At 40.0% G+C, this 20340-nt stretch overlaps 1 protein-coding gene across 4 annotated transcripts in view; it reads right to left on the reverse strand.

Moving 5' to 3' along the window:
- HLCS (holocarboxylase synthetase) overlaps positions 1-20340 on the reverse strand; it is a 202409-nt gene that overhangs the window by 11904 nt on the left and 170165 nt on the right. For all 4 annotated transcript variants that reach the window (XM_063109463.1, XM_063109433.1, XM_063109442.1 and 1 more), the window contains one exon: positions 502-569. In XM_063109463.1, coding sequence (XP_062965533.1) covers positions 502-569 — 68 coding nt within the window. The remainder of the gene's footprint in view (positions 1-501; positions 570-20340) is intronic.

A 20340-nucleotide genomic window follows, 5' to 3' on the forward strand; every position in this document is an offset into this window, starting at 1 on the left:
CACTTTGTGAATGGGCATTGATTGAGGGCCTGCTACATGCAAACTCCAGTGCCAACTGGGGTGGGGACTGGCAAGTGAAAGGCCATGCCATGTGTAGACATTCAGTGTAGACACAGAAGGCACCTCACAGAAAACCTTCAGGAAAATAAATGTTTCTAGAACACAGTTACAATTCACAAATTACAAAGCCCAGAATGTGCTGCAAGAAGAATTTACAAGATGTAGGTAATCAAATCTTAAAGTCATCACAAGCAAATGTCGAGTGATTAATAATTATTATGTTTGAGAGAATGCTTTAATTCTACTAAGAATAAATCTACCAATCACTGTTTCCTCCCCTCTTCCTCCATTTCAGGGGGTCATGAAAACAGAAACGACTTCTAACTTGAGTTATGTACATGATCAATACACACAATCGACAGGCTCTCTGGCCACAGGAGTCACAGATTTCAGAAAAAAAAATAATAATAATAACAGCAACAATAACAAAAGATAACTGACCTTTGCCCTGGGTTTGCCGGACTGCGATCGCTATTAAACCCATTTCCTGCGGCATCTCGAACATCAACCTGCAAACAGTGGGAAAGACTGGTCAGCCAGAACAGGGATGCACACAAGAGAACCAGCAGCTCAGACAGAGAGGGTGACAGCGTCTGTATTCATCTGCAAGTGTGTGGCTAGGAAAAGCCAACTTCGGGTTTCAACAATCTGCAGAAATGCAAAGCCAGGAGGGACACTGCCCTCCACTGTAGACTCTGCAGTGACACTGACTGAAAAGAGATGAAGAAAACACCATTTAATAATCAAAAAGAGCGTGCAGGTATACCTGCCGGAGCTGTTAGTCTATGTAAGACTTGGCTAGATTATATTTCATCGGAATATCCTATCAAGTGCTTTCTTCCCCCTCCAACGTGTGCACCTTCTTCAAGTGACAACTAGTAATTCCTGACATTTGTTTCTAGTTACGGTGCGTTTCTGTTCGAACACAAGAACACGATCATAACAGAAGTTTCTGATTATTCAGAAAACCAATATGGTGGCAATAAAGCCGTTTAAAAGATACTCTATCCCCTGAGAACTAATTATGTTTTAACTATAGTAAATAAATCTACACCTTCTGAGAACTCAGGAGGACCCTGGATCATTTTAGGCTTCAGTTCTGCTTTTAAAATGGTTTCATTTAAAAGAACACAAATCTCCCTTTGGGGGATAGGCAGAAAAGCGTACTACATCTCCACCAAATGAGTCAACATCAGCTTTTCTTCACAAAAGGAAAGGGGAAAAAACACACAACCCCTCCCTCTGAGAATTTGTTCCAAGCCACATTCTATGTACTGTAACTGCAGACTTAAGGACAGCTTTCCTCTGCATTCCTGGTAGTTGCTGATCAGGTACCAAGCACACTGAGATCGTGGCAGGCTTTATTAAAGAGAGCTAGATCAGTTTGCCTGTTTGTCAGTGCAGCCATGAGGGCCTCTGAAATAAGATGTTTTTAGGGAGGGGAGCAGCCAGGGCAGGGATGAGGAAGGGTTGGTCTCTTGTATTAACATAAAGTTTCCAATAACAAGTCTCTAGCGATCCACAGCACCCCTGCTCAGGAGAAGGGGCTCTAAAGAAAGACCACAATCAGAGAAGCTGTCCATCCTCTTCTCCGGGCTAAAGGAACCAGGTGGAACTGTACAAATGGCTGGAACTCAGTGAGAAAAGTAAAGTGCTTAAAAGCAGAGAAAAACCACACATGGCATCCCCCTGTGCACCAGTGGTTTGCAGAGCTTGGCCTGCTGGTATGTGCAGCCCCCAGGTTAGGACAGGGGCAGCCCAGAAGACCCCTTACTTGTTAAGAAGACCCTGAGCCACGTGGGGCAGGGGCTTGGCTGGTGAGACAGCTTCTTCTCACATGGCTGCTGGAACAGGCACAGGGCACTCTCCATCCATGTGCCCGTCCCACTTCCATCTCACATGAAATACAGCTCCAGAAGTATTTCTCTTGGACTCCATGAATAACTCATTGAGATCAAGTGTGCCTGTACACCGCTGGGCTCCACGAATAAAGCGTCCTTTTCTCATGTCAGACAGGCAGAAAATCCTAAGAAGGATTCTTTGTCTGTGCAGGGAGTTAACATTGTCTTCCAGGAACCTCTGCTTTCTAGATGGTCTCAGCAACCCTCCACCTGGGTTGCTCAGGGGCTCTCAGAGGGGATGGGGGGAGGGGGATGATGTAGCACATTGTGAGCAGATTGCAGGCAATCTAGGATGTTCTTTAAATAAACATGTAGACAGTAGACAGTCATATGCTGTAGCCAAAAATGGTGATGGTGGAGGGGGGGGGGGGCAGGAAAAAGGTGGTTCAGAAACCAAACACAGACTTCTAGAACAAAGAGCAACGATTAAGGGAACATATGCACTAAACTGCTAGAGGTTTGGCAGCAGTTAACAGGGCATATTAATGAGAAGAGGGAGTCTGTTGCTGAAGGCGAGGAGGAAATTCTGCGAGGAGGGAGACAACGGGGAAGGAGCTAATGCTTAGTCTGAGACAACTGGAGGCCGCCAGATTTATTTGTGCTATCTGAGATAACTCTGGGGGCCAAACCACACGACTCCCGTTCAACAAAGAAGCATTTATGAACTTGGTAAACTGCATTACTGAAAATGAAGCTGCTTGAGTTTGCTTTAGCAAAAAGGAGAAACCATAAATGCATTTCCAATCCTTAGCTGATGATGTCTTTACAAAAGAAAAAAGGGGAAAAAAGTAGGGGTTTATATAATGATTACCTCCCTGCCTCTGTATATTTCCTTTCCTCGTTGGCAAAGGTTGTGGAATAAAAGGTTTCTGTGAGTGGCAGCCGAGTGCATTCATTGTAGTATCAAAGGGGCACTCAAGAAAAGCACTCTATTTTGTACTCTTGTGTTTGGAGTCTGAAACATCAGGAGCCCCGTAAGGGTCACTTTGCAAATGAGACAACCTCGTGACCACTTTGGTTACTGAGTATATATCACAGTACCCATGGGGTGCTCTCCCAATGGAAACATTCTGATTATCATGTGATCATTAAGATTAAGCTTCAATAATTAAGACTAATCCAGGAGAAACAGGCCAGCATGAATTAGTGAAAAATGTGAATGAACAAAAATTTAAATTCAGATCCAGTCCATCCACTTGGGGTTCTAAACCTAAGGAAGTAGTCCACATTCACCACAGTGTTATAAAAGAAATAATTTGAAAATAACCAAACTATTCAATAGGGGAATGATTAAATAAATTATGGTACATGAATTCAATGGAATGACTTGTAGTCATTAAAAACGATAGTTATAAAGACTATGTAGCAACATAGAAGAAATGCTTGCAATAGAATTTTTTTTAATGTTAAATAAAAAAAGATATAAAAACTACAGATACTTTTATTCCGATTATGTAAAATTCATAGAAGAGGGAGGGAAATTTGACAAAATATTAATGGTGGCTATATTAGGATGATTTTTTTCTTTATTTTTAAACATTTCCTTAATATGATTGGTTAGCTTTTAATTTAAAAATTGGGAGGGAAGGAAGATTTTGAAATTTGGGGGGGGGGAAAGCATAGTTTTTACATTTAGATATAATATTTGTAATTAACTAGTCATAAATATTTCTAAGGATAAGACCAAAAGATCTGCTTTAAAAATAAATAACACAGTCAGTAACAGTTACCTGCAGCACCCATTTTATTATAGCTAATGAGCAACAGACTATTTAATAGTAACTGCTGAGCAGAAATTCTTAAAACCAGTCTGTTCATATGCAGACAGCCTTAAATATTTTCTTTTTGACCCAGAAACTGTACTTCTAGAATTGAATCCTAAGGAGTATTCAGAGAGGGAAACAGAATAATTCAAAGATACAACTATTCACTACAACATTACTGATACATTATGAAAAATCAGAAACAATACAAACAGCCCATGATAGAGTAATAAAAAAAAAATCATTGTATCCCCACGAGACTACCATATGGCCATCCATGATACAGGCAAACGTCCACAGGACATTATTAGATGATTTAATTAGGATGCACAATCCTTTCTACAGCATGATTCCAATAATGTTTTAAAATATGCTTTTTAAAATTATTAGGAAATATTCCAAAATATTAGCTGTGGTTATCTCGGGGAGTAGAATTATTTGAAAAATATAGTAAAATACAAAGCAGAAAATAAGTCATCCAGTTAAGTCCGTCTTCTCATTAAAAGTGTATATTCTTTTAGAATCTTTCCCCTTTAAAAAAAATTGCATAGATACATTTAACAAAATATGTTTCTGATGACTGGAAAGTTTTTATTTTGGAGCTATTAAAATGATGTTGTAGATGTATAATTATGGACATTCTTATTATTTTGATAAGTCCAAAAAAAAAAAAAAGGGAAGGCTTAAAAACAGTATCATAGTATGATTCCCTTTATGTAAGATGTTTATCTATAGAAGAACACAGGACACATAGTAGCAGTGGTTATCTTTAGAAGGTGGAGGTAGATTTACATGATGATTTTAGTTTTTTCTTTATATTGTTCCATGTAATCTCTGAATGGTAAAATTTCAAGTGGTTTTCATTTCCTTTTTTATACTTTTCTGAAATTCCCATCATTTCTACAATTGGAGCATATTCATTTTATAATCAGGAACAATGTTATTTTTAAAAGGATTTATTTACTTAAACCCAACTTTTCTTTTAAGTAGGTTAAACCTGTGTCTGCCAGCTCGCTAACTGGCAAAACAATCTCTTTTCCATAGTGATCAGAGAGTCACAGTGAGAGGGTGTCCAGCTGTAGGAGGCTTTTCCAGGAACACCTTTCGGATCACCCTGGAACCTGGGCGACACACATGTGGCCATGCCGTGTCGGGCGTCCCCTGCCAGTCTGTGTGGCCTGTGCCGAGGCCATTATGAGGCTGGCATTCACAGCCACTGGGGGCAGCTGGCCTCTGGAAGCCACTCAGTGCCATTCTTTATCTGCACGAAGAAACCCACCCCGTTGCAGTAAATCCAGCGCATCCATCCTGGGGCACCATGAGCTTGGTTGGCTCCTGGTTCTTTTCAGCTCTGGAGACTGCGGCCTGGCACCATGCTGTGCTTTTCTTTCTGATCTTCTTTCCCTCCCAATTTTCTCAGTTCTGACTCCTTTTTTCTTTTCTTTTTTTTTTTTTTTTTGTCCTTTTTGGTGACCGGTAAGGAGATCGCAACCCTTGGCGTGGTGTCGCCCGCACCGCACTCAGCCAGTGAGCGCACCGGACATTCCTATATAGGATCCGAACCTGCGGCGGCCCAAGCACCGCACTCTCCCGAGTGCGCCACGGGGCCGGCCCCTGACTCCCTTTTCTTAGCTGTCAGAGAGATACATATTCTCAGGCATCCCCGCCCCTCCAAGATTTTCCATATGTGGAAAAAAAACCAAACAAGGGGGTGGGAAGGAGAAGCGGGGAGAAGGGGGACCCAGGTAGCAGCCACACATGTAAAGTTCACTACTTATTTTTGATTTTTAAAAATTTACTGAAAGACGAATTCTCACTGTTGACTTCTGTGCAGTTCATAGGAAATAGTGAACTTTACTACAAAAAAAAATTTTTTTAATGTATTGCATTGTGAAAACCAACCATTCTAAAAAGTTAAAAAGCTAAAATATCAAGATATTTTTTTTTAAAAGTCTTACTTCGACAGTACAATGGATTTTTTTTTAAAGCTACCTTCTAGGCAGGAATGCATAGTATTGTGTTTTGAAAGAAAATGAATAGTGGTTTCTGCTAAAAACACCATCACATAAAATGGAGTGAGGCCTGTGGGAGGGACACGGTCTGGGGTGGAACAGGCCAGACCTTTGACCGGTGACTTCTGAACTGGCGGCTAGGTATGTAGGCACAAAGCTGAGGTTAGTGGTCCCTACGAAGCTCGGTCCTATCCAGGGACCCTGGGGCTATTATTCCTGGCAGCTAAGGAAAGGTTCCCAAAGAAACATCACGGCAGAGTGGAGACTCAGGGAATCAGACAGATCTGGACTCAAATCCTAGTGCTGACACGAACTCACATGGACTAAGGGACTCCATCTCTCTAAATCCCTTCAGTCACCTATAAAATGGAACGTTTTGTGTAGTTTTGGTAAAAATGACATATGATGGAATACACAACGTGGTCTTGATGATGTAGATCCCAGAACTTCTTGCTACCAGAAGACAAGAAAGGCCTCCCATTACCTCCTCCTCTTGGGAATACGGAGGGTGGTCAGGGAGAGGCAGGGGAGGAGAGGAGCCATGGAGATGCGTGTGTGCTCTGGATTCTTCAAAAATTCTACAGATCATGCCCTTCCTCTCTCCGCATTCCCCTAACCTCTCATAACTACACACGCACCTGGGCTAAAACTTTTAGGTGACACTAACAATTGGGGTCACCAAATCTTCACTTCAACTCTAGGACCCCCGAACCCACTTAGCCAGGCTATTTGGTTGAATTAACAATTTGGTTGACTTTCTTTACGTTATTATTTACAAATAATGTTGGTCAGTGATGCCCACAGGCACATAATACAACAGTTTTATTGATATATTCTTCCATTATGCTCTGGATTTGACATTTAAAGCCATAAAGGCCTTTCATCAGCCCACCATTTTGGTATCTTTAGGTCATATCCCCCTCATCCTCTCTTGGTATATAACAAGCTAAGTATTTCATTTAGAGGCAAAAAGGGAATTTGGACTGTCAAAATCAGAGCCATCATGATCCTCCCCCTCCTTGTTCTGCCTATGCAGAGGTCCCTTCTGCACTTCTGTTTAAGGATGCTGTGTCAGGCCCTCTGTTAGAGACACTTGTTTAATTTTTCTATCTCCTAGCTCTTAGGTTTTTGATAATCTACCCACAATCTCCAACATCATAACAGCACACACACCACTGCTACATTACTTCATTGCTCATAGAAACAAATCTTCTAGATCCAGAATGAGGCCCCTTTTTACTAAATCAAGCATTTATTAATGTTGGTCTGTGTTATTCAATCAAGATGAACACAGACCATTAATTCTCACCCTGACACTTCACCATAAATACTGGATGCCTGACCATCAGTGAACTTCTACCTTAGACCGGTACCATTACAGAATTCACAGACAGGTAAGGCGGCTTGCGTAGACTGAAATTGTCATGACACCCACAGCTGCCTCTGTGGCCATACCTCAGCGACAGTCCTGGTCCTATAGATCCTCGCCTTGTGACGGCAAGCCTTGATTATACCACCACATACCTGAACTCAGACTATGTTCTCACTCCTCCACTAGGAGTCTCCAGATCACAGGATCTTCTCACTTTACAGGCTGATTAGATCTCATGAATATATCTTCAACCAAGTCCTGGTGGAGAGTGTCTACAGGCCATCAACATGAATCATCTAACCCAAAAGAGGGCCTGCTACTGAGAAATGCTACAGATGTTTCAGAAATTGGACACTGACTCATCTTGACCACATGGCAAGCAGACGTCTGGGAACTGTTTTCCTGCAGGCACTGGGTAGACGTTTCGACTGGTCACCTGAAATTGATACCAAGTTTTCGCACAAGTGGCGCTTTATCTCATATAAGCCTCACAGAGCTTTGAAGATGGCTTTCTTTCACAGATGAGGACACAGTCTTGGAAAGCCAAAACCACTTCTAAAAGGCCACATAGCCATCAGGTCACAAACTCAAATCACGTTCCAGTCAGTGCTAAGGCCCATGCTACTTTTTGTTTGTTTTTAACCTCTTATTTTGAAACAATATCAGACTTATAGAAAGGTTGCAAGAATAGTACAAAGATTATGCCCTTCTCAATCTAGCACCCAGATTTCCCAAATGTTAACTTTTCACAATAGATGCTTTCTCCATCTGTCTATCCATAATTTTTTTCTGAACGATTTGAGAATAAGTTACAGCCATAATGTCTCTTTAAACCTATATACTTCAATGTAATCTTCCTAAAAATCAAGGGTTTTATCTTACATAATCACAGTACAATTATCAAAATCAGAAAGTTAACACTGACAAAACACTATTATCTAATCCAGGAGCCAGAGAGCTTTTTATGTAGAAGTCAGATAGTAAATATTTTAGGCTTTGTGGGCCATATGATCTGCATTGCAGCTACTCAGTCCTGTTGCCGAACAGCAAAAACAGCCATGCCCGTGTTTCAACAAAACTTTACTATGGACACATAAATCTGAATTTCATATAATGTTCATGTGTCACAATATCCCATTCTCTTTTTTCACTAATAGACTTTATTTTTTAGAGCAGCTTTAGGTTTATACAAAAATTGTATAGAAAGTACAGAGTGCCCATATGGCCCCCCAATTTCCCTATATTAACATCTTGCATTGATGTGGTATATTTGTTATAATCCCTGAACCAAAACTGATACATTATTATTAACTAAAGTTGATAGTTTACATTAGGGTTTACTCTTTATGTCGTACATTTTGTGTGTTTTGATAAATGCATAATGTCATGCAGCCACCATTAAACTTTCAAACAGAATAGTTTCATTGCCCTAAAAATCCCATGCCCCACTTACTCATCCCTCCCTCCCTCTCTCTGAACCCTGGCAACCAATGATCTTTTTACTATTTCTATAGTTTTGCCTTTTCCAGAATGTCATAGATTTTATTCTTTAAAAATTTTCTTCCAACTATTTAAAAACGTAAAAAGCATTCCAGTGGCACAAAAACTGGCAGCAGGTCAGATGTGGCCCAAGTTTGCCAACCCATGATCTAATCTATAGAATATATTCAAATTTCATGTATTGTTCTAAAACCCTCTTTAGAGCAAACACAATCTTCTTTCTGATCTAGGATCTAATCCAAAATAATTTGTTGCATTTAGTTGTCATGTCTCCTTTAATCTGGTTCAGTTCCTTAGTCTTACTTTGTCTTCCATGGTTGAGACATTTTTTGAAGAGTAGGGGTAGTTCTTTTATAAAATGTCCCTCAATTTAGATTGTCTGATGCCCCCTCATGATTAGACTCCACTTTATATTTTTAGCAGAAATGTAGAGAAGTGAAGTTGTATCCTTCTCAGTACATCATATCAGAAGGCACATGATGGTCTTGGCTTATCTCAATGCTGGTGATGTTAACTTTGATCCACTTGGTTAGGTGGTATGTGCCAGGTTTTCCCACTGTTTTTCCTTTGTAATAAATAAGTACTTGTGGGGAGATAAATCGGTTTCTCATAAAATTTAACCATTAGTTTTAGCACCCATGGAAGATTCTTACTCGAATCAATTAGTTATTTGATGACTGCCAAATAGTGATTTTTGCGATTCCATCATTTCTTCTATATTTACTTGTTGGAATTCTACCATAAGAAAGAGATTTTTCTTCTCTCCCACTTCTTTATCTTTTTATTTATTTATATCAGAATGGACTTATGCATTCTTATTTTATTCAATAGATTATATATCTTATCATTATTTATTTTGATACTCAAATTGCCCCATATCTGGCAAACAGAAGCTCCTTCAAGCTGATTCCTACTGTCCTACTGACATGTCCTTGTCATCTTTCAGCACTTCCTTATTTTCTGGCATAAGAAGTTCCAGGCTAATCTTGAATGAGATTTCTCAGGCTCAGCCCTGGAATCAGCCATTTCCCCAAGGAGCTCTGGTTCCTCTTAGTGGAGAATGGCATTTAAAACAAATCCAGGTGCCAGGAAAGAGCTAGAAAACGTGGGTATGTATGTGTGTGTGCAGTATATACACTTTATTTTCTTTCTATCCATCTATCCATTCATCCACCCATCTTAAAAACCCATGAGTTCATTGAAAATACCAATTCCAATCTAACACCATAAGGTTCATCCTAGCCTTCCCCCTTTCTATATTTATAAATTCTTTCTGCAACAGTGATACATCTAGCTCCCATTATCTACGATATATTTACTTATTTGCTCAATACACCAAAAATGGTCTCAGAATTGCTGATCCGCATTAATATGAAAAACACACCTACTAGCTACAGTTCAACATTTGCTTACAGTTCTTTTTGTCTTTAGCCTGAGGGTATATAATCAAATATTGTGTTTAAAAGTTCCTTGGGTCTGTTCTTTTTTCCCTTCTTCTTTTCCCTTCTTTTTAGTGTGGTATGTTATTTGTCTAAAATTAGGGTAGGTTTAATCATCCCTTTGTATTGCATTTTAGTCTCCCCTGCCCCCACCAATCCTTGTTTCTTTACTTTTTAATTTGGTTCCAAGAATCAAAACTGTACAGAAAAGTATACTCTGGGAGTGTCACATCCCCCCCACCCATCCTTAGGTCCTCCCTACCAACTCCTTTCTATAAATAACGAATCAAAATCTGGTTAGTTTCTGATTATTCTTCTGGTGTTTCTGCACAAAGGAGTAGTACATATATACATATTTTCTTATTTCCCTTTCTTCCTTACAGAAAGTTACCATTTTGTAGATACTCTTTTGCCTTTTTTCCCCATGGAATAGAACCTGGAAGCAGTACTCTATAAGTTCATAGAGCTCTCCCTCATTCTTTCCTGAAGCTGAGTAGTACTCCACTGTGTGCATGTAGCACAGCCTACTGAACCATTCTGCTACATACAGGCATTTGGGTAGTTCCCCAAATGACAGTATAATGAACACCCTTATTCTTATGTATTTTTGAATTGTTGGGGGTGTGTCTTCATGGTAAATTGCTCGATGTGGGATGCTGGATTGGAAGGTAAGTGCATAGGTAGCTTTGTTAGATACTGCCAGCCACCCCTCCCTGCCACGTACAAGATACCAGTTTCCCCAAAGCCTCGCCAATGAACAGCGGTATGTATATGTGTATGTGTATGTGTGCATACAGTGAATTACCTGTTCATGTCTATTTTTAATAGTTCCATATATATTAGGTAATATTAGTGTTTTATCTGTGATATCTGCTGCAAATATTTTCTCCTGGTTTGTCATTTGCCTTTTGATTTTGCTTATGGTGTTTCTTGCCATGCAAAAGGTTTTGATTTTTTTATTTTTATGTAGTCAAAGGTATCAATCTTTTTTTTATTGCTTTTTGTTTTTGTGTCATGGCTAGAGAGCCTTTCCCTACACTCAGGTTATACAGACATTCATTTCTAGTACTTAAAGGGTATCATTTTCAAAATTTAGATTGCTGATCCATTTGAAGTTTATTCTTATGTATGATGAAAGGTACGGATATGATTTTATCTTTTTTTCCAAATGTCTGTCAAATTGTCCCAGGACCATTTGTTAAAAAGTCCACTCTTTGTTCTAGGAATTTTAAATCTGACCTCTGTAATATACTAAATTTCCATATGTACATGGGTCTATTTCTGGACTTTCTATTCATTTCTGCTGGTCTCTCCATTTATTCATTATCACACTGTTTTTAATTATAGAGTTTTTAGCATATTTTAAAATCTAGCAAGGCTAGTACCCCAACACGGCTTTTTTTTTTCTTTTTCTCTCTTTTTCTTCATAGCTATTCTTGCATATGTATGAAGGGTCTTCAAAAGTTCATGGAATGATTCGTATTATCTTTCAATTCTATTTTTCTACAAACTTTTTGAAGTACCCTTATATTTTTCCAGATGAACTTTAACATCTACTTATCTGAGTCTATTGAGAAAAGACTTGATGATATTTTTAGTACAAATGCATGAAATATATAAATTAACTTGAGGAGAACTGAAATCTTTGTGATGTTGAGTTGTCCTATTTATGAGCAAGTGATGTCATACATTTGTTGAAATATAATTTTTGTCTTTCAGACATGTTTTAAAGTGACATCATGTAGATTTTGCATATTTCTTAAGTTCATTCTTAGGCATTTTTTTTTTATTTGTTGCAACTTTAAATGCATACCATAATATCCTTTAACTGGTTATTGTTCATATGTAAAGACTACTCATTTCTGTGTATTAATTTTATATCTTGCTCCCTTATTGAGTTATTGCATTGCTCGAGTTTGAGAACCATTGATTCTCTAAGGTTTCCCATGTATATACAATCACCTCATCTGCAAATACAGATAGCTTTACTTCTTTTTCAGTTATGCCTTTAATTGACTTCTCCTGTATACTCGGATTGGTCAAAACCTTCAATACAAAGTTAAAGAGAAGTAGGTAGGAGATACTGGGCATCCTTGCCACATTTCTGTTTTTAGCAGAAATGTTTTTAGGGTTTCCCCACTGAATAAGATGCTAGCTATGGAATTCATACACACATAAACACACACATGCACACACACAATCATATTAAGAAAATATTTAGTAATACTGGTTTTTGGAATGTTTTTATCAAGACAGGATGTTGAATTTTATAAAATGCTTTCTCAGCCTTTATGGAGATAGCCATATGCTTTTTCTCCTTTGATCTATTAATATATTAATGAATTACTATATCTATTAATATATTAATAAATTAATATATCTATTAATATATTAAATTCTTTTTCAAAATATTGAATCATCTTGCATTCTTGGAAAAAAACAATTACATTTGGTCATGATGTATAATTTTCTTAATGTAGTGTTGGATTCTGTTAATATTTATATGATATTTCTGTATTGATGCTCATAAGTGATATTGGCCGGTGCTCTGCTGTTCTTAACGGATTTAAGTATCAATATTATTTACCTCATTAAAATGAATTTGAAAGTTTTCCTTCATTTTCTGTAAGCCCATGCTCTTTCTACTGAAGTACTGCCTCCCAAGATGACTAAAAGAAGTTTTAGCCAATGATCCTGCAGAACAATTCCAAGGGAAACTTTTCTTTTTCTTTTTTTTTTTTTTTTGGTTGCTGGATAGTACAGGGATTAAACTCTGGACCTTGGTGTTATCAGCACCATGCTCTAACCAACTGAGCTAACTGGCCAGCCCCAAAGAGAGTCTTTTTGATTTCTTCTTGAAATGGCTTTAAGAACTCCTGGTCTACATCAATCTCTTTGCACCTACAGCTCTGTGTGAATTACTTGCAACACATGGGTAGAAATACAATGAGTCTACATTAGTGTGGACCACACTAAAGAATTTATGTATCAGAACCTTAACTGAGGCTTCAACATCATACCCTAGACAAATAGTTGGCCTGAATGCCTGGTTTTCTCAGGGAAGTCTGGTAGAGATCAGCCCAGAACAACCAGGCCTCTGGACATTCCACAAAGCATGCCCCATGGAGCGGGGAGTGGAGAGGAGGACCACTGAATCACAAGGAAAACATTTAAAAACTCTTCTCAACCATCTCCATTAAAACTTTAGAACCAAATGGGAATATTTAGATGTTCTGTGCTGCAGTTTTTGCTCAGCTTTACCAGATGACTCAGTCTTTGCTAGAAATGTCCACCTCCACAAATGTGGGTTCCTGACCACCTTGTCAAGATAACAGAGGAAAAGCTGCCTCTAAAGATAGTTTCTCAAACAATGCTACTACACACTGGAATCTCTGCAGAGTTTACAAAACAGAACAAAACCAAGACAAACTGATACTAAGGTCCCATCTTAGACCTACTGAATCCCAATCTCCAGAGTCAGAGCACGGGCATGTCCCAGGTGATTATAATGCTGCTGGTGCAAAGGTTGATGTTCTGAACAACTGCACCAAAGCAATTTTTCAATGACTTCTTTAAAAAATAAAAAATAAAAATAAACTACATTTCTTGAAAAATCCCCAGAGCTACAACATCAAGGAGGCAGTGATTCTCTTCTGGCTACCTCAATTACCAAACTAAAGTATTGCATTATTTTTATATCCACTAGGAGAGCACAGAAACAGTACCACAAATGAAGAGATTTTATTTCCTAGACTTAGGGTAGTGATTGGTAGTTGAAGAAAAGGAAAAAAGCAGCAAATAAGGAATTGGCAGATAGAAAGTGTGTACCAGAGAGTGCCATTGTGTGCAAGAGAGGGACTGGCCTATGTTGTTTTTAGCCCCATGAAGCATGTGAAGGGCCTGGTATGCGTGCCCCTCTCTCTCCTGCCTCCCCTCCCCATACATATATCCTACTCTTGACTGCCGCCTCAATATAATGGCAGGCTTCTAACAGCGAGGACATGAGGCAACACAGCACCATCTTTCCACTCACTCTAAGATCTCTCCAAGGTCTTATGAATGAATGAATTATGGCTACAGGTAAAGAATGGGCTCTTTGGGTCTTGGAAAGACCCTTGAGGTTCTAGATTACACATAACCCAATGGTACCTTGTACTGAGCACCCTACTGCATGCCGGGCCCTTGGAATGAGCGATTTTCTCATTTTAACATCACAGCAACTCTCTAGGTTGTCACAGCTGTGTGGCCTCATCTTACTGCTGAGAAGTGGAGGCTACACAGGTTAAATAGCCTGGTGAGATCACAGAACAGCTAACCACATATGTCTGCCTCAGAGGCCCGTCCTCTGGTTTACTACAAAAGAACCTCTTGCTTTCATCAAAAGAGAACCTAAAGGAAGAAATGCCACTAGTCTCTTAAAATGCATTGGGGTGAGTTTAACGGTTTGGGGTGTCACAAGGTTTTCTAGAAAGTTCTAGAAGTTTACTCTTAAAATCAAAATGGGGGTCTTGCTTTTTTTTTGAGAACTGAAATGAAGTCATCTTAAATTTTCAAAAATTAATAACCACCAGAATTTGTGGTGAAGTTCATTTGCTCTTTCATGTCTGGGAAAATACCTACATTCAAATATGCCAATTTTTCCTAAGCAAATTTACATAAAATAATATAAGTAGTAGTTTCTTTACCTATAGAGCCAATAGGCCACTGAAATATGTGGCAGACAAAGCAACATGAGGTAATGAATTTCTTCCTCTAGAAAGAGAAGCCCCACGCTACCACTCGGGACCTCACTGGGCCCCTTTCTTTCCACCCCAATTTCATCACCGCTTCAGGGTAATTAAGAGGAAGAATTTCCTGCCCTGCCAGGCTGGCCTCAAAACCAGTGCTTCTTTTATTTACCACCCTGCTGCTCTGAACATCACCTTTCCTTTTTCCCTCTCACAGATCCAACCTCTCTCCAGAGTCTTCTGTGCGCCCCACCCTGCCAGAGATCAACCCACATGCCCCAGCTTGATCAACCAGGAAGCTTAGCACCAGCTTAACTCTTCGCTCAATGGGACAAGGGGCCTCTTTCTTTAAGGCAGGGCTTTGCTCCATGATACACTGGATTTATGGCCCCCATGAATGAAACCTGGTTCGGAATCCAATTCTATAACAGATTTTCATTCAAATGGTTATTTCCCATCTCTTCCTCCCAATTCCATATTCTACCCATCTCTCCCAACTCTGTGCCTGTGCAGGCTGACCCCCTGAGCCGGCTTCTGTTTGGGTTCGGTGTTAGCAGGACATTTTATATCCTGCTCCCTTACTGAATTCTTTTACTAGTTTTGCTTTATCATGGATCCCGGGTATACTATTATATCATCTGCAAATATAGAGAGTTTTACTTCTTTTTCAATTCTTACGTCTCCAATTGACTTCCCTTGTCCATTGGGATTGGGTAGTATCCCCAGGACAATGTTAAGTAGACATGGCGACAGTGGGTATTCTGGCCTTGCTCCTGGTCTTCGTGGAAATATTCTTAGGTTTCCTCATTAAGTAGGGGGCAGGCTTTGGGACTCAGTGGATCCTACCCCACTCAATCCCAACTTCAGGTCTCTGGGAAATACTATTTCCTCCTTAGTCCCTTCAGGCCAGTGCAGAGCTTCCCTCTGTGGCCGTCTCTGAAAACACCTCCCCTAAGTTTTCTCTCCTCTAGGTTGCATTCTGTGTCGGTCTGTGGTCCTGGTGGCTGCAGGTACCAATCACAGGCTCAGGGAGGTGGGAAGGGCCATAGCCTTGCCCCTATTTCAACAGGGACACTTCTGTGAGGAGAATGGCACAGATGAAAAGTCACCTTTTCCTGGGGTTTCTTGAAACATTTCTCTCCTGGTCTTCATCCTGCCTTTTCCTGTCCCTTTAAAAAGAAAGTGCTTCTCATTTGTTAATTTTTGAAAGCATTTACTGCCCTTTTATTTTGCTTGACATTTTATAATCAATCTTCTGTATATGTTTATATATGCTTTTCTATTTAAACTTTTTTTTTCTTCAAATCTAAAAAACAGTACCATACCGCCAAAGGTGTCAGGAAACATGCTCAAATAAGGAAGGGCTCCAAGACTGCTCTGCCAACGAAATGCCAGTAAAATCTGAAACCCGGGTTCAGACACACTGGGAATGTTCCAAAAGTTAAAACTTAAAGAACTTCTTTATTCCAGTAAATCAGCTTCTCTGTGAATACCATCAAAATCCTATGTTTTAATGAGTGAGGGAATATCAGAGGAAGGGGTGGAGAAGGAAGGGATTTGGACGAGTATGAAATTTAATTTAAAAACTATTATGAAAAGTTTAATTTCCCCCTCCCCCAAACAAATACGTAAATCTTTTCCATGCATTTTCTTTGTTTCATTTTTCCTAAAAAATGAAAGAAAAAAAAGGCATCTTGAACCATCTGAAACAATGACCGAGTGAGTCAGGGGCATTTTTATTAACAAATATTTACTTCCTGGGTTCCTATGAACTAAAATGCCATTCTAGCTACAGGGGAGAATCCAAAGAAATCGTAAGCAAAACTGCATTTTCACCGAATGTATAATCAAACCAGAAGAAAAAACATCAACAGGAAGGATAATGAGCAATACAAGGCCATGTAGGCCACTTAAGCAGCAGTGACAACAGAGGTATCAGAGTTCAGGCCAAGGCACAGCAGAACTACAGAGAAAGATGCAAACACGTATGGAAAATAAAGCTCCCATTTGTAGTTCAGAATTGCATCTACGTACAGCACCGCATGCAGCCACATCTCAAGTTGGAACTTACCAGGGCAGAGAATGTGAATGTCTCAGATTCTTCAGTAGGCTGTGCATGTATGCCGGCTGTGCATGTACGAGTGCGTGTATGTGTGTGTACGTGCATGTGTGTATGTGCACATGTGTATGTGTGTGTGTGTGTGTGTGTGCATGTGCGTGTGCGCACTGGTTTGCCTTGGCACTGCTGCTTCGCTCCAAGTGCTGATATAATTCAGTTCTAGATGTTCTTCCAAGAGCAGTACCCCAGGACCACAGTGGGCGATGAAGTGCTTATCTTTTGGGGAGTGATAGGCTATTCGAACTCTAGCATAACTACCATTCAGCAGGACTGGCTCCTTCCCAATGGGGGGAGCGGCTGCTGGTTCAGTGATCCCCTGCCACAGCCAGGGGCCACAGAAAACCCAGTGGAGGTACTTTGTTGGTGGCACCCATAGGTGTCAACTGCTTATGCTGAGCCCCAGTCTCCTTATAGATAAAACTGGACCATAACACTTAACCACACAGGGCCTGATGAGGATGCAGATGCCACGCTGCATGGGAGCCCTGAGCGGGGCATGTGGCACACTGGGGCACTTGGCCAATGCTTGTTGCTCTTCCCTGGCTTCCCTTCCATGGTCAAATGGACACGATGGAAGGTTCCTCAGAGGTATCCCTTCTAGGAGAGGAGGCAGCTCCTGCATTCCAGATAAGCCATTGTACAACCAGGCCCACCTCACCCTGTCTGAGGTGCTCTGTCACAAGGATATCCTGGAAGAAGAGGACTCCTCTCCCTCCTTCCTACTCACAGGACTCTAAGGATGATTAAGGAGAGATGAAAAGACCTGTGAAGACACCTGATAAAACTAGCAAGTGCTAGGAGGACACTGGTTGCTATTGTCCCCTGGCTGAGAAAACACCCAGGTCACCTCTGCTGAAGACCAGGCCCATCCACCAGAACAGCTGTTAGTGCTCCCTGGGGAAATGCTGCTGCCTGGTTCTTATCCCCTTCGCTTCATAGCCCTCCACTGGCTCAAGTTGGTCACAGGTTTATTCCATTTTCATTCTGTTAGATTCACTCAGCTCCCTCAACCTCTGCAGAACTGTTGTGCCACCACTCCCTATAAAGGGTAAAACCAAGATATTCCCTAGAGACGGCACTTTTGTCTTCCTGAAGCTGTACTTTGCATGGGTCCTCTTTGCACCCATGCTAAATGCACGGGGCAGTGTCCTTCAGAATGTCCCTAAGGAACACACGCAACTGGCAGAACTGCAGGGGTGTACCTAACTCCCAGACGCAGCGTGCAGGGCTTGTGATAAAGCAGCACCGGCACAGCACAGTGACCCTTTGTCAACCAAGGGAACCTCAGCAGATTCTCTGGTGGAACTTGGGTGCTGACGTGCCACCAGACCTTCTGCTACATGCTGGCCCATCGAATGACCCTCATAAAGCCAAGAACAGTAAACGGAGCTTAACTTTCTAACAAAATCAAGATTGCTGGGTGTGCTTTCACAAAATGAAACTGCCTGGAAATTCTCATAACATTTTTTACGATAAGCATTAAAATGCAAAGAGGAAGATTAAAGTTCCTGCTACAGACCAGGTCTGTAATGCACAAGAGAGGAGGACTGGGGTATGGTCTGGAAGAGAGGTTTATGCACTGCATTACAGTTGGATATTATTATATAAAATGAGTGTGTTATTAAAAGGATCCTGAAGTTATAAAAACTCAAAGGAACTTTTAGTGAGGATGAATAACTTCTTTGGTAAAGATGAATAACTCATATTTCCAATAGACTGGGGTACAGTCACGTGCTGGAGCTCTTATTTGCCAGTGTTGAATTTTATTGTTTTTGTAGGGAACCCTTTTTGGAGGCAAAAAGATCAGGAACACATTCTTTGATTATGAAAGTTCTAGTGAGTATGACAGAGTCCCTGTGTTAGCAACTGAACACCTTGATTATCCTATTAGAAAAAGGCAATGGAAAGACATCTCCTATAGCCACTTATATAAGCCCATGATATTTGTTCTACTATTTAAGCAATACACAGCACGTCATCCATTTAACAGAATGAAATCAAGAAGTCAGAAAATTGTAGTCTGATGTGATAAGAAAAAAAAATTTTTTTTAATGAAGTTCTACTTTTTTTTTTTTGGTGGCTTCAATACAGAGATCCGAACCCTTGACCTTGATGTTATAACACCACACTCTAACCAACTGAGCTAACCAGCCAGCCTGAAGTTCTACTTCTTTCAAATACATTCAATTAATTAAAATCACACTAAAGTTCAGGCTTGATCTCCTAAAGCAATTTAAACATTTTCCCTATAATTTTGTTTGTGTCCATAAACTAGGAAATTTCAACTTAATTTGTGTCAAGAAAATCATAAATTTTAAGTTAGTGGAGACTAAATTAATGTTCCTTTACCATGGTAAGAAGTATGTAGCATAATTAGTTTATTAATCTTAAAAATTATGAGACTAATCATACCAGTCTGGAAAATAGAAGCAAAGGACTCAATCATTCATCCTAACACAATCGTTGCTACTTTGCATATTTTCTAGTCATAATCCAATGTTTTCAGATTTTAATCTGTTAATCAGTAATCTATTTTAGCTTGCTTTTTACTTTGATTGGTCTAAGCATTTCTGTATCTTGTTACAATCTTTCTGTGGATGGACAATATTCAATTGAGTGACTGTATATGACATATTTAACTACAGATCTTCATGAGTATGGGTTTTCCCATATATCTGATTATTTCCTTGGGCCAGATTCCTAAAATCTGTAGGAATCTTGACCAGTAGGATTACTGGGTCAAGAACTTTGTAGGATCCCGATGCTTACCACCAAATTGCTTTTCAAAAGGTTGTTCTAATTTGCACTCCCACCAGGGTCTCAACACCTGTTTCATTATATCCTTGCCTGTCTTAGGTATTATCATTAAAAAACATTTTTGTTTGTTGGCTCATTTAGTGGGTGAAAACAGGGGTCCATGAATTGTAAAGGATTAGAAAGTAGGGTCTTCCGATGTCATCTTGGCCCCTATATACAGATTAAAGACATAAAACAATCAGGAAGACATATTCTGCATTTGGCTACCTTTCCCAGGGTCTTATGTTTCTGCTCATCCACAGAGAAGCATGTGGAAAAGCAGCAGGAATGCTCCAATCTGGTCTGTCAAGACCTGGACAGCAGGCAGGACTATTTGCACTGAAAGGCAGGTCAGAAGACATTCTGTAATCCTTCTGCAGGGCAGCAATTCCATCAGCCTGTGGAGCACTTGAGTGTCTGGAAGCAGGAGATGGCAGAATTTTGCTGTTCTCTCCATTTGGAAAACTGTGAAGTTGGCATAACTTTCTACAGCTGTTCTGTTCCCTCTTTGCCTATGTGTGTTGATGTGGCACACATTTGTGGTGTGGCTTCTGAGCCTTTGTAAAGCAAGGGATTTGGGTGTTGGATGATGTGCTTTATAAACAGAATAAAATAATAAATGAAGGAGTGCATTAGTTTAAGCTTGCTTGT

The sequence above is a fragment of the Cynocephalus volans genome, chromosome 1 (genome assembly GCF_027409185.1).
Source record: "Cynocephalus volans isolate mCynVol1 chromosome 1, mCynVol1.pri, whole genome shotgun sequence".
Taxonomy (NCBI): domain Eukaryota; kingdom Metazoa; phylum Chordata; class Mammalia; order Dermoptera; family Cynocephalidae; genus Cynocephalus; species Cynocephalus volans.